The sequence below is a fragment of the Paramormyrops kingsleyae genome, unplaced genomic scaffold, assembly GCF_048594095.1.
Source record: "Paramormyrops kingsleyae isolate MSU_618 unplaced genomic scaffold, PKINGS_0.4 ups29, whole genome shotgun sequence".
In the NCBI taxonomy this organism is placed as follows: domain Eukaryota; kingdom Metazoa; phylum Chordata; class Actinopteri; order Osteoglossiformes; family Mormyridae; genus Paramormyrops; species Paramormyrops kingsleyae.
This window is the reverse complement of record NW_027325967.1, coordinates 428-15,559: the sequence shown is the minus strand read 5'-3', so window position 1 is coordinate 15,559 and position 15,132 is coordinate 428. Positions and strand designations below refer to the sequence as shown.

At 42.5% G+C, this 15,132-nt stretch overlaps 1 protein-coding gene across 1 annotated transcript; it reads left to right on the top strand.

The window, feature by feature from the left end:
* Positions 1–3,220: 3,220 nt before the first annotated feature.
* Positions 3,221–14,344, top strand: LOC140584005 (uncharacterized). Its single transcript, XM_072707981.1, has 6 exons — positions 3,221–3,635; positions 9,985–10,460; positions 11,418–11,962; positions 12,241–12,384; positions 12,811–13,048; positions 13,562–14,344. Exons 3-6 carry the CDS (start codon positions 11,840–11,842, stop codon positions 14,227–14,229), a joined length of 1,173 nt encoding a protein of 390 aa, XP_072564082.1. The 5' UTR covers positions 3,221–3,635; positions 9,985–10,460; positions 11,418–11,839; the 3' UTR covers positions 14,230–14,344.
* Positions 14,345–15,132: the final 788 nt, after the last annotated feature.

The following is a 15,132-nucleotide window of genomic DNA, read 5'->3' as shown; positions in this document are numbered from 1 at the left end:
GTGCTTTCCTTACAACTTTGCTATTTGCTTTTAAAGCACTCAGTGGATTAGCCCCACAATACATTTCAGATCTGCTATTTCCATATTCAACCCCCCCCGGTCTTTCTCTGTAGCTGCCCCCTGACTTTGGAATAGTCTCCACATTAAGCCCTGCACTACTATTGAAGAGTATAAATCTTAAATTAAAGATCCACCTTCTCTATTGCTTTCCAGGTTCTCCTATGGTTTTTGTCATGAAGTTTTTAATGACACATTTCATTTAATTTTAATTAACCTCTTACTCTTTACATCTGTTACTTATTGTACTACATTTCCATAAATTTTTATTTTCTTATTTCTTATATGCATGCTTTCATGTAATTTTATTTATACATTTTACCATCAATATAGTACTTGCTTTTTTTTTTATTTTTATTGCCCACCACCACCCCCCCTCTTCGGAGGACAACGTTATTTTACACTAAATTCAAGAGCAAAGAGTGTGGCTGCTCCGAACTCACCAGTACCGTGGAAAAGGGGAAAAAAAAAAAACAGGGGGGGATATAGAAACAACAAGCGTAACAATAACAGACATCAATCACCATGGGGAGAGAAGAAACAAAAAGGTATACAGAAATAATAACACTAATAATGTAGGTGGGATGGAAAAAAATGAAGTATAGGGGAATACAGAATACAAACAACCATAAGAAACATAACACTCATCAAACAACAAAAATTATAACAACATCAGTGATAATAATAATAATTGCGAAGGCAGGAGAAACCAGGCAACCGAGGCCACCCTGCCGCCCCCCCAGCACAAGGGCCCACGGCCATGTGCCCCGGAGATAACCACCCGCCCAACCCAGGAAGCAGCCCGCGAGGGACTAAAGGGGCACCAACCCCCGTACAGGGAGGCCCGCAGAGGGAGGACGGGCGGCGAGCCCCCCAGCCCCACCCGCAACCCCCCCACCGAGGCAGGCGGGTCCAGGGCCGAAGGGACCGGAACCACCACCCCACCCTCCCAGGCAGACGGCCCCCCACACACCGGGGGGGGCCAGCCCGTCCCCCAGCAGGACGGACCGCCGCCCACCGCAGCGACCCGGCACACCTCCCCCCCGACACTGCAGGATGATCCAAGGGGGGCCCATACAAAGAGCCCCCCCCACCCGGGAATGGACCAGCAGGGAGATGATTCTCACTGACTGAATAACAGCAGAATGGTTGCTGTAATCATCTTGCAGGTTACTATAAAGAGAAGTGTTTCTATGTAACAGGTCAGCAAAAGAAACTGCTGTCCAGAGGCTTAATGGTGAGGATACGACTTCATTCTTAGCCTCAGCAATTGGTCCAGCAAAGCCAAGTGCATGACAGGGAACAAGAAGCCCCAGTTCTGGAAACCACCGTCACCCCATTAGCGTGGAAGGAACCTGTCGCTCAGGGAATGAGGGAATTCACAGGGTGGAAGGACCCATTCTCTGTGCCTCAGTACGAGACCCACCACTGGTCCCAACAGAGATAGTGGTTTTTACTCTCTCGTGAGAGGGAGCAATATGGATTTCTAAAAACACCCAAAACTGCATTTAAACGTTTGACATTATGTGAAGTGATAAAAAGATGCAACAAATACCAGTTATCATGTTCAGAAGGTCAAGTGCACTCACCCTTCCCTTTGTTGGCATTAAGTGGATAACTTTTGCCAAGCAATACATTTTATTGACTGGGGGAGGGGGGTGCCACTAGAATTAATACCATACCGGAGAATGCTCGGTATGCCATATGCCCCATATATATATATATCCTGTAGCTGCAGTGAGTATATTAGCATTATTGTTAACAAGTGTACTGCCACAGTAACAAGTACATATATATGTGACAGTAAAATTTTCTGGCCATCTACATTGATAAAACTTTGATGATTGTACTGTTTTATTATTAAATACAATTATTAGATAGAACCGGCTTATGTATTTGCTCTTTAAGAGGTTTTTACTGTTGTCTGGTGAGCTGTAGTGCAACCTGTCTGACTGAAACCTGTTTCTCCTCTCAGCACTAGGCGATTGGAAAAAGCCGTGAGCTGGACAGATAATGAGTACTGGGCAGCCTGGAATAAGTAGGATGAGGTGATTGATTGGGGAGATGACGAATCTCCACCCACATCACCTCCCTCTAACCAGGCTGGCACCTGTACTGGAGACGTGGATGCTGGGGCGGTGGAACATTATCATCAGCCCGTATATAAACGTATGTATTTCAGAACTTTTTTTAACATGAGTTTGAGCCAGTCTGATGTTAATTGAAGTTTAAAAAATTGGTCGGTACTATGTAAATTATTCTCACTGATTGAATAACAGCAGAATAGTTGCTGTAATCATCTTACAGTTTACAATAAAGAGAAATGTTTCTGTGCAACAGGCCAGCTAAAGAAATTGGTCTCCAGAGGCCTAACATTGAGGATGCAACTTCATCTGTGTGTCCTGCCTCAGCCAGTGGTCCAGAAAGTGCATGACAGGGAAGAAACCCCAGTTCTGTCCACCGCACTCCCCCCATCATCTTGGAGGGAAGCTGTTGCTCAGGGAAAGAGGGAATCCGCAAGGCGGAAGGACCCATTCTCTGTACCTCAATATGAGACCCACCACTGGCCTAGGCAGAGACACTGGTTGCGACAGCCACCAAAGACCTCCATAGATGAGAACATCATCCAAGACCTCTGCAATGGCCTGCAGACTTTTTCACTGTCATGAGGTTGAGCTGTATTTAAACTGTATTTATTATAAAATAAAAATTTCAAGCTAATACTGTCTCAGCCAAATACTGTCCTCTATGTCCATCAAAAATGCAATGAAAAAGAAAATATATCAAGCATCTCAGTAGATACTGACTGTATTGAATTACACTGGGATAGTGAATCCCCTGGGGGAAAGCTAGATGTAGGCAGGGTTTCATCTATTCTGTTATATAATCATGAGTGACATATTGCAGTAATGGAAAAAAAATAAACCTATCAGAATCTTACTGTAGAGCCCTACTAAAAAGGTCTATTAAAATAAAGTTTTTTTGGTTATTTATTTAATTTTATTATTGTTTGACTTCAAGTTCATATTTGTTGTTTTACATAAAGAAAAAATGGGTTTAAAATTGATGTGATCTTTAAAAAAAAATCTAAGTTTGTATTTTATTTTAAAAGAAAGGTTATCCATTAACCAATGACACGTCTTGAAAATGACCCCGGAAGGGGAGGGGTGAGGCAACGGAGGGGAAAGAGACGTGTGGGGTTTTTTTTTCTTTTGAGGAGATAACAGTTAAAATACTCGCAATCTTTTGGTTTAAAAAGTTAAGAACTGAAAGCTGTTTTATTTTCTACATTCACCAAACGACAAAGGGTTGATAGAGTTATAGAGAGTTCAGCGAGAGCGAGTGAGTAACTCGGATGGAACTCATGAAGACGGGGAGATGGACTGTGAGATGGAGGCTGTTCCGGTGGTCAACGAGGCCTGTGTGGTCGCGAACTGAGGATACGCGTGGACGTGATACCCCGATGCTTCTTTGCCGTTCCACAAGAGGATATCAGTGACGATCGGATTTGCTTATCAGTTCATCTTGTTTCCTGAAATGGTGCTGTGTTTTTGAACTTCGTCGTTTCATGGGAATTTGTGAGTACTACTACCTGTTGCATATTCACGTGAGCTCCAACGTTGCGCGCCATCGAAAGACTAAAATCCCATGCTGGGTATTACTTTAATTTGGGTATTTTTCATGTTATGTTGTTGTGAAACTTTGTTTATTACGAGTGTTTCAACTGAGGTTGATTTTGTTTATAATTTGTAGATTGGGTCATATGCCCTAAAGCAGCGGTCACTAACACTGTAACAGGCGGACCGCGGTCCGGGTCCGGACCCAGAAGCTGTCCCATACGGACCCGGACCGACAGCCAAAACATTTAGTTATTGTTTCAAAACTGACGGGGCGCTTTTATTTTAACCGACGCAGCGTTTGTAGTCTTTTCGGTAGTGGTTTAGCAGTAGAACCTGAAATCGTAAAGCTGAAAAGTTTTCAAATACAATATGTAAATATATAACACGTTGGATAAATAGACGTAGTTTATTGTTGATTTCATGTTCGTTGAAGTTTCTGCATTTTAACATATGTATAAAGTAATGTTACCTGTTATATAAATATTGCCAAATCTCAAGCAACTGGCGTGAAACGCTTTCAGACTCATGCTGGAAATCTTGCGGCAAATCTATATTATTCCATTATAAAACCTAAAATTAGCTACGTCAAATGTGTATTTACACGGTTAAATACAAAAGCAGACTATTTACAAGGGTAAGAACTGTTATATGTGTGCAGACATCTCGAATTGAAAATCTCACTCCAGCCAGCTGGCCGAAGTTCTATGTCACGTGACAATAAATAATGTCAAAGCGTTTTTGAATTGTATTGAATTAATTTGATTTGACAGTCAGGTATTGATTACATACAACGTTGATGCAACTAATAGGCTACTTAAATATATATCACACTATTAAATATTTAGACATTATGATCTTCTGGACCTTTGCTTCAAGATTTTTTCTCTAACTGGACCTCTTTAAATTTTAGTTGAATACCCCTGCCCTAAAGGGAGTTAAATCCTAGGAAAATAACAAAAGATAAAAAGGGTCAACATTTAATAAATGTAAACGTTTATCGAATACCTGTTTTCTTTGTGATTTTCATGTGAGGGAAAATTAGGGAGTAATTTCAGTGGGATTTTAATTTACTCTAGGTAACAGAAGGCAGTAAGAAACCACTTCAATAATCTATTTACTTCTGAAAAACTGTATACTGATATCTGAGATCCGGGGTGGTAGATAAATGTTTTAATGCTTAGATGTGAACTGTCCTTTGTGATTTAAAGGTACGTAATGTGTAACTCTCCTTTCGGAATTTTATTTTATTTGTATTGCAATTTTCCCTAGACATATTTATTATTTCAGCTGTTCAACAGGAGAGGGCTACATTTGTGGGGGCTCGTCCGTCTTGATCAGGCAGTTCTTGGAGGTGAGGTCTCGGTGGAAGATGCCTTTGGAGTGCAGGTAGGCCAGGCCCAGGGCCACATCCCTGGCCAGCTTCACGCGCACCCCCCAGCTCAGCTGCTTGTTGCTGTCCAGAAGCTGCTCCAGGTTCCCCCTTTGATGTACTCAGTCAGAGCGTGGAGCTGCCCCTCCTGAACACAGACACCCATGAACCTCAGTATGTTGGGGTGACATAGCCGGTTCATCAGCTGCACCTCCCTCAGCATATTGGCCCTGTTGCTGCTCATCGTGTTCATCTTCAGTGCCATCACCTGGTCAGAAGTCCGGTGTCGCACCTTGTAGACCTCGGAGAAGAAGCCGGAGCCAATCCACTCACAGAAGAAGTCATCAAGGTGCGTGAGGCGGGAGAAGGCGCTGATGAGGGCGCGGTAGGACGAGCTGCAGACACGGCTGCCCTGTGAAGGCCCTGTCTCGCCTGCTCCTCTGCCGCCATCCTGGTCTTCCAGCCGCTCGGCCCGTGTGGGGAAGCCGGCGATCGAGTTGCGCTTGTTGCGGTCCATCTGAAGGGCGCCTACTTGTGGGTGGCAAGTTTCTTGGGCCGGGAGGGGGGGGGCACTACATCGCCGAGATGTCGGGGGGGTGCCCCAGGCTGACCCGGCCTCCTCCCTGCGCAGCGTTCTCTTCATGGCGCAGCATTCAACCTTTTATTTACTCCTCATCTGGCCGGAGCGGGAAAGGCGCAAAGCCAAACAGCTCTTCGCCCCGCATTCGACACCGTGTTTCACTTCTACGGCAACACGGTTTTTCAAAAGCCCAAAATGCCCAGACCTTCCACGGCCATAGTGCTCGTCATCCTGGTGTCGGACTAAGCGGTCTGTGCTTCTTTCTCCAAGCGCTCGGCCTCTCCCTGGGGGCAATTTCAGTGGCTTAGGATGAAGATACCAGACTGTCCCTCTTCGGTTGTCAAGATCACCCTTTCCAACAGCAATGACCTGTTCATAAGCATTTCTGATCACAGGGTGAACGGACAAGGTATGAAGAAAATCATCTCCCACCTTCTCTTTGCATGCTTCTACCAACTTCTTCACTACAGCGGTATTTGTTCCCACCAGAATGCTGACATCTCCTTTCATGACCGGATCGGGGCAGACCAGCACATGTGCATCTATGGATTCCGCCACTCCTGCTACAGATCCAGGAAACTCAAGCCTTAGAGACAAACAGCCATCATATGGGTACCGCTGCATGCTTAAACCCCATATCTCCAAATTCTCTATTGGTATCAATGGCAGATGCTTCAAATATTCCTCATAGAATGATCTGTATAGCAGAGTGACTTGCGATCCACTATCCAGCAAAGCCTTTGCATAGATCCCTTCCACCTAGATAGGAAGAACAGAGCTAGGTCCCACCAACCCGCTCGGAAGAACTGCTGGCTCAGCTTTTACTCTTTTGCACTGTATGGAACGTGTCTTCCCCGGAGCTTCAGGCCGTTTCTCTACTGAGCCCCGGAGAAGTTTCCCGACGACTGTCTCATTCTGATGAGTCGCTGATTTACTCTCCTGAGATTTTCTTCGTTAGTACAGTCACGCTTTAGATGCCCATCTTCTCCACATCTGTAACAGAAGACACCTGCTTTGTTCACTGGTCTGATTGGCGTTTTACTCTCCCCAGTTGCAGCTAGACTATGCATAACAGGACGGTCATGGTTTACAGGGTCTTTCGCTGCAGCTGACAAGCGCGACACCTCATCTTTTAGTGCCCTAATCTCCCTTTTCAGCTTTTCCACTTCTGAGCCGGGAAGACTAGTGTTAACAGATGATTTCTCCTTGGCCAAGGGCAATACTGACATGGCTACATTAGCTTGTAATGAGCTCCTACTGTTCACCATATTTTCTTCTTCTCTTACCTCCTTCATTAACTCATTGAAAGAGGGAGGGGCACACCGTTTATGGGTCATCCTTAAACGCATAGCCACCAGGTCACTTGAAAGGGCACCTCTGACTATTTGCTGCATTCGAAGATGATTCAGGGAAGAATACTCAATGCCTTTTTTCCTCAGCATACTGTGCAGCATCCTGTCCAACCTCAGTATGTAGGAGAGCTTCTCTCCTTCATTCTGGTAGGTGCCCCGAAACTTTAACATCAAATCTGCAGCATCCTCAGTAGTGCCAAATGCTGACTCTAACACACTAAGATAATCACTGAAAGTAGCAGAAGAATTTCCAGTCTTCTCAAACCTTACAATATCTCCTGCAGGACCTCTGAGACACTCTACTAGTCTCTGCTTCTTGACGTTATCAGAACACTGCCCTTCTTCCAGAATGTGAGTAGTCTGCTCCACCCAGACCTCATACTCTTCTTCCCCAGGAGGAGTCGGTATAAACCCTGAGAAAGGATGCAGCTTTCTATATGTGACCCTTTCTTCAGATGAAGCCAGATGACACGTTTGGACCAGGGAGTTTATAGCATCAACTAGCTTAGTGTTGAGGTCAGGTGTAGAGGAAGCAAGACTTGGAAAGTCAACTAAGGGTCTTCCCTCTTTTTGGAGAAAAGAGCTCAAATTAGCCTGGAACTCTTCTTCCGTACTCTGTTTAGGGGTTTCAGCTGTAACATGAACAACCTGTGTGTTCCAGGATCCCTCTTCAGGTCCTCCAATCTCTGCAGGAACATACATCTTTGAAATGCTGCCAGCTACTTCCATCAAAACAAATTGACATTGTTTAGTTTTGTCAGCGCAGCGATCAAGCACTTTGCATTTCCCAAGCCCTGGAACTATAGACTACTCTGTCTTCGCAGTCTGTAGGCACATTTCTCAAAATAAAAACTCTGTCCAGCTCAACATCTTTTTCCCTGCACCATTCAATAACCTCACTAAGCTCCATTTTATCCATTTGTCCTAAAAACCCGCTTTTAAGTGTTAAAACTCTCTAGATAGAACTCTCAAAAAACACTTTCAATTTTCTTTCCACAGAACATCACAGCTTCTGAAAACACAATCTGAATAAAATTGAAAAAAAAAAAGATCCCGGACGAGCCCCCACAAATGTAGCCCTCTCCTGTTGAACAGCTCGAATAATAAATATGTCTAGGGAAAATTGCAATACAAATAAAATAAAATTCCGAAAGGAGAGTTACACATTACGTACCTTTAAATTACAAAGGACAGTTCACATCTAAGCATTAAAACATTTATCTACCACCCCGGATCTCAGATATCAGTGTACAGTTTTTCAGAAGTAAATACAGGGTTCCCGCGGGGTCTTAAAAAGTCTAAAATTCAGAAAGTTAAATTTAAGGCCTTAAAATGTCTTAAAAATGCCCAGATTTTCATCTTAGGTCTTAAATTTAATTTACCCAAGTCTTAAAATTCTTACCTCCATTAATTCCCAAAAAGCGTTTTCCGCAGAAAATAAAATAGTAAAACGCTGTAAAACAAGACACTGGTCTGCACCGATGTCTGTGTGGTAATAAAACTACAAATCCCATTGCGTGATCACTGCAGCTAGGCAAACAAACAGTTCGGAAAACTTGAGAGCCCTGTGTCACTACCGAAAATGTAACTTACGCTACTACACATATGCATGCTTACGACTTCTGGAAGGTGGCGTGCTATTTTTACGGCATCGCGTCACATTTCATTGTTGATTTTTGATGAGAATGTCCACAGCGAGAGGAAAGAGAAGATTTAACCGGATAATGATGAAGACCTTTGACTGTAAAAGATTTTATTTCGCACAGGGCATTAATACCCAATGTGCCTCAGAAGGAGTGACGTAAAATATGGCGTACGGCCATCAATTTTACAGTCAAAGGTGACATTAATGTTTTTATTAATGTGCTAAATGAAATTACCATTATGTATTACACGCAGTTCGATGTGCTGTGAAGTTACTTAAACTAAGCCTTCTTTTTTCTCCTTAGTCATTTCTTATTTGTATCAGTGTAATTACCACACACTCATGTCAGTTATGGCAGCTGTGTGTTGTGGTGCTAAATGAAGCAAATGATATTTGTTTTATTTTGGGCCAAACCGCACATCCATGCGTTTAGTTGTTTACGTTGTGCAAATAAAAGTTCTTTACTATTATTTTGGTGTGATTTTAGAAAATGCTGTACATATATCACAACCCCTTGATAAACAAAATAAGATTTAAAATGGCCTAAAGTATAATAAAAAAAAAAACATTAACCAGATGTACAGGAATTAGGGTAAATGATGCCCATGTCCATAACTAAGGGGAGCATTTTGTTAGCTTCCTTTCCCTTCATTTTAGCCCAGCAGGCAAAGGAAAACGACTTCCTTCTTCAAACACAAGGTTAAAAATTCAAACAACAGGTTAAAAATTTTGGTTCATGAATAAAGAACAATTTTGATATACACCCCAATTTTATTACGTTTTCTAAAGAAAAGGCATCTATTCAGCAATACCATTTGGACAAAATCTTATGTAAGATTACTGTCAGGCACTAAATGCAAACACAGATGCAAACATTACAAACGGCAAAGCAAAATGGTTTAAATACCACAATAAAGTGACTGCTGAACTACAAATATAAACATCGATGACCCATCTCACAATACGTGACCAATGAATGATGATACACGACGTCCACGTCCCTGAATCACGCAATCACGGTCTGCCGCAAAATGTTCAGTATCCAGCCTGTAGAAGTGTACATTACCGGAAATTACATTTTCGGTAGTGACACCCTGTTGTCAAGCGTATAGCTTTTAAAGATGGGTAAGTGTGTGTTTAACGGCGCTTGGCTCGATAATGGCAATTTTTGCAGCTGGTTACAAGCTGTCCCCAGCAGTAGGCATGAGGCTCGCTGCAAAGTCTGCAAGAAGGTAATACAGTTGGGGACATTGGGTGTAAAGGCGCTGGAGTCTCATGCCAAAGCAGACAAACACCAGCTTGCCATGAAAAGCCTTCAGCGGAGTCAGACCATCTCACAGTTTTGTGCCCCATCCCAGCAGCCATCTACATCATCGTCGCTTGGTCCCTCCGGACTCCACGTTACATCTTCGTCGACCTTCATAGACCTAATGATCTTCGGGCTACTTTCGGGTCAACCGAGACCTCAAAATCTGAGGTACTTTGGATTCTCCACACAGTGACAAAACATTTGTCATATAACAGCAGTGATGATATTGGTGACCTTTTCCAGACAATGTTCCCCGACTCAAACATTGCAAAAATGTTTACCTGCGGACCAAACAAAATCGCTTATATAGCAAGATTTGGCATAGCGGACTTCATCAAGAGAGATCTAATTAACACCATTAGCGGACAGCATGTCTTGATGTTCAACGAGAGCTTCAACTCATCCACCAAATCCAAGCAGCTGGATCTCCACGTTCATTTCTGGAGCAATGGGGAGGTGCGGTCGAGATATCTGGGCTCTCAGTTCATGGGACATGGGACAGCGCAGGACCTTCTGAAGCACATCGAAGTAAGTGACAGCTTTAATAGCCCGGACAAATAGAATGGAGTTTTTTGTTTGGCTGTGTTGACAGTTTAACTGTTGAAAATAGTTCTAAAATTAGGGCATAACATTTAAGCTCCGTTCCATATCAATGTCCCATAGAATAACAATCATATAGGCTAATTTATATTTTTTCTCATGCCCTCGACAGCAATGTCTGTAAGTCTGAGTTGTCTCTCACTTTAGTTTACATATTTACTTGCTGTAGACGTAATATTAGTGAACAATGTTTCTCCATTCACTCGTAAATAAGTGTTAGCGATTACAGTGTTATGCTAAGCTTTGTATGGTTAATGCAATGCATTGTTCAGCTAACTATAAATGCGGTTTTCAGTTAGCCTAGCTGCTAAGTGGTTTGTTAGAACAACCTTATTAGGCTGGTTTAACCTAGTTTCTTTTGTACATTACATTTTTGTGGCAGTTTTACTCGCTTTTCACCTGTCAACTTTGAAGACAGAAAATAATGGAGCAAAGCGCTCACGATCCTGGCTCGTGAACGAGTTTGGCTAGCTGGTTATTCTGTGTTCACGCACTGACCAGCTCACACACAGATAGAGCAGTATATCGTATGATCTGTGTGATAGCATTGTATCCTACGGAAATGAAAGCCTAATGATTTTTCAGTCGGCATATAACCTATGCATGGGATGAAAACGAGTAGGCTAGATAATGTAGAGTGAGTTTCAAATACTTACTTAAAATACTTTTAAGTAAAAAGTACGTTTTGTTTGTTAAGGACACCTGTGGAGATAAACTCCTTCTCAGCCTCACTATAATTTAAAATGAATGTCTTTTAATAATCTGCATCAGCTCCATACCAGAAGAAAGGTTGCAGTTTAACATGTAGCTGAATTTATACAGTTAAATGTATGTGTGTGGTCATTAATTTATTTAATCTTTTTATTTCTTCTTATTTTCCAAAAGGAGGCATTGCATCCATTGGACCGCAGCAAGCTCATTTCAGTCTCTATGGATGGGCCCAATGTCAATTGGAAGCTTTTGGACCTACTCCAACAGGACCATGCACAAATGGTGTCCGTAGGCAGCTGTGGACTCCACACACTTCATAACGCCTTCAAGGCTGGATTTTCGATGTGGAATGTGGATAAAGTTTAAAAGGCCATGCACACTGTTTTCCACAACGTTCCTGCAAGGAGGGAGGACTACAAACAAATCACAAAATGTACTCTGTTTCCCAAGCCATTTTGTGGCCACAGGTGGCTTGAAAATCTCCCAGTTGTTGAACGGGCTCTGGCAGTCTGGCCATCTCTCATGCTGTATGTGTGACGCTAAACCCCAAGACGGCGTCTTTTGACACCATTGAGGCAGCCATTAAGGATCCCCTTATGACAGCGAAGATGCACTTTTTCATGACTGTGGCCAGGACCTTCCACCCATTCATGAAGATGTACCAGACCGATGAACCTGTGATGCCTTTCCTTGGCAAAGACTTGGCTGAGTTGATTAAGGTAACTATTTACTGTATATGGGTAGTATGATTTGTTGGCATGAGCTTCTCATCTTATTTGTTTATTTATTAATCTTTTATCCAAAATAACAAACTATTTGTCACATTTTGGGGATTGTATGTAAAATGTTGTAGGGCCAGTCTCCTATTCTAAGTCTGGGTTAATTGCCTTCTTAAATTAATGAAATCCTATTGAATTAGATTAGAATTATGATGTCATTGTTTGATAAAAGATAAAAGGAAATGAAATGGGCTAATGGTACTTTTGCCTACTGACAGAGTCTACTGAGACGCTGTGTGAAGAGAGAGGTCCTCCAAGACATCACTCCCCTTCAGCTCACAAAACTTGATACATCTGACAAGACCTTGCTCCTTCTTCCCCAGAAGATTGATATCGGCTTGGGTGCTGAGGCAGCAGTCAAGGTATTATGTTTGGTAGTTTGGATATTAATTATGATTTCCAATTAAGATACTGTGATGTTTGTTTAGAATCAGTACTACAATGTTAACATGAACAAACACACAAATTCATGTTTGGATATTAATTATGATCAACATGTACGCTGCAAGTATAGACCAATGCATACAGACCAATACGGAACCTATATTTTTGCCTGCTTTCTCCTTTAAAGCAATGCATTTTGGATGGTGATTCCCCATAATGAAGGGTAGATTCACATAGACCATGTGACGCAAGTACGATTCTGCTGAGGCATTCCAAACACAGCAAATAAGAAATTGTATGACCTCATTGCATGAAGTCACATAATTGGCCAACACTATGACTTCATGCCATATGGTACTTAAACTCCATTTTGATATTAATGACATGTATTTTTTATTGTCCAGGCCAGTAAGAGTGCAGAGCTAGTGGTCCTTAAATTTAGGAGGGATTGTCTGCAGGGCTTCTCAAACATCGTAAGAAAAGCACAGGAGAAGAGCCCCTTGAAATATGCAACAGTTATGCAGATGGAGTGTCTGGATCCATCTCTCATGTTCAGGGACCCAGACAGATGCAAAAATAAGATGAAGGCTCTTGTCCAGGCATTCCTGAAAAACAAGCACCTGACAGGAGGTGTACCTGCTGGTAGGAATAGTTTTGGAAGGGGTTATGAACCAAAGTTTGAATACCATGCTCAACTATCCTTTGATTTTTTTATCGGACTTTATTCAGAGCATTAGTTGCAGACATATGCTTTGCCATTTGACACTTTTCCAATGTCCTAACAGGGCTAGTTTAGCATGGATGTTTCACTTTTATCATTCCCTCTTGTGATGGTCCTCTACCTGTTGCCGTGCTACCTGCTACCTATGGCTCAGATGCATTGAATAAGTTCCATCATTTTATACAGGTTTTTGTTGTTATTGCAGACATTTGGTGATAGTGTCTTTATCTAACACAGTGATTTACAGCCATGGCCAAAAATATTGGCACTGTTACACTTTTTGCCTTTACAGTTGGTTTTGGTATACATGTTTATTTCCTTTATGTGTGTTGGCACAATACAAAAATGAAGAGAAAACAAGACAGAAGTGGCAATATTTTCAGTCATGAAATGCATATTTGACTGACTTCTTATTTTCTCACACTTTGTTGTAGGGGATGCCATTGTCCAACAATTTGAATCTTTCCTGTCTGTTGAGGCGAGAAATGAAGAATTTCTTGCCTTCCAGGCATTTGAGAGACGCCTAGACACCTTCCTGCGTGAGAGATTAAGCCGACCCTACCCTGCTGCTTGGGACTTTTGCCAGAAATTACTGCTGCTTTCACATGGCCAGGCCTCTGTTGAAAGGGGATTTTCTATCAACAAGGAGGTGGAGACCGAAAACATGCAAGAACACACAATCGTTGCACAAAGGTTGATATGTGACTATGTTGCAATGCATGGGGGTATCACTCAGGTCCCCCTCACCAAGGAACTTATGGCATCTGTGGGTGCAGCTCGGTCAAAATACCGCCTCTTTCTGGACGAAGAGCGCATCACAAAAGAAAAGGAATCCCAGAGCCAGAAAAGAAAGCTGGCTGAGCAGTCTCTGCAGGACCTTAAGAAAAGGAAGACAAGCTTGGAGGATGTGTCCGCCTGTCTTGTCAGAGAGGCAGATGTACTTGCAGAAGAAGCTGAGAGGCGGGCTGGCTCCAAGATGGCTCAACTTCTCTTCAAGTCCAATGCCCTGAGAAGGGCGTACAAAGAAAAACTTGCTGAACTGAAAGTCCTTGAAACTGAAATCGGTGCTAAAGGGGATGAACTCCAGCATATGCAGGATTAGGTTGTATGTGCTAGGCTAGTGTTGTGTTGGGAATATGTATGTCAAGTTCTATCATTTTAAGTATTTTGATTATCTGTTTTAATATTGAATCAATAAAAATAGAATGTTTTGAGAATTTCTGGTACCATTAGAATGTTTCTTATAATGCATCGTGTTGGTCTTAAATTTTACTCATAATGGTCTTAAAATGTCTTAAAAAGGTCTTAAATTTAACTTACTGAAACCTGCAAGAACCCTGTAAATAGATTATTGAAGTGGTTTCTTACTGCCTTCTGTTACCTAGAGTAAATTAAAATCCCACTGAAATTACTCCCTAATTTTCCCTCACATGAAAATCACAAAGAAAACAGGTATTCGATAAACGTTTACATTTATTAAATGTTGACCCTTTTTATCTTTTGTTATTTTCCTAGGATTTAACTCCCTTTAGGGCATATGACCCAATCTACAAATTATAAACAAAATCAACCTCAGTTGAAACACTTGTAGGGGAACCGTCCACTGGCCCAATGGCGGAATCCAATAGGACAGCCGAAGGCTTGAAATGCGTGTGGATCCTTCCGAGCGCTTCTGTAAAGTTACTTACCCGTTGTAGGTAAAGACCAAATTACATCTGACTCCATTTTAAGTAAAGATCTTTATTGGCAAGTTTAGTCATGACATGTCGGTTATTTAGATTACTTCTGGGCTGTGCCTTCTATTGCTGAACTCCCACTAATCCCGGACGATGGGGCGCATCGGATTCGCCTCGGCCGAGAAGGCGATCCGTGACTCTGATACAATGCTAGCCTGGATACCCGTCATGACCCGGCGGCCCTTAACGCCCCAGAGGCTCAGCTGACCATTGCCGAATCCGAGCTAGTGAGGGCCACAGAGGTTAAGCCGATGTCTGCCGTAACTCAG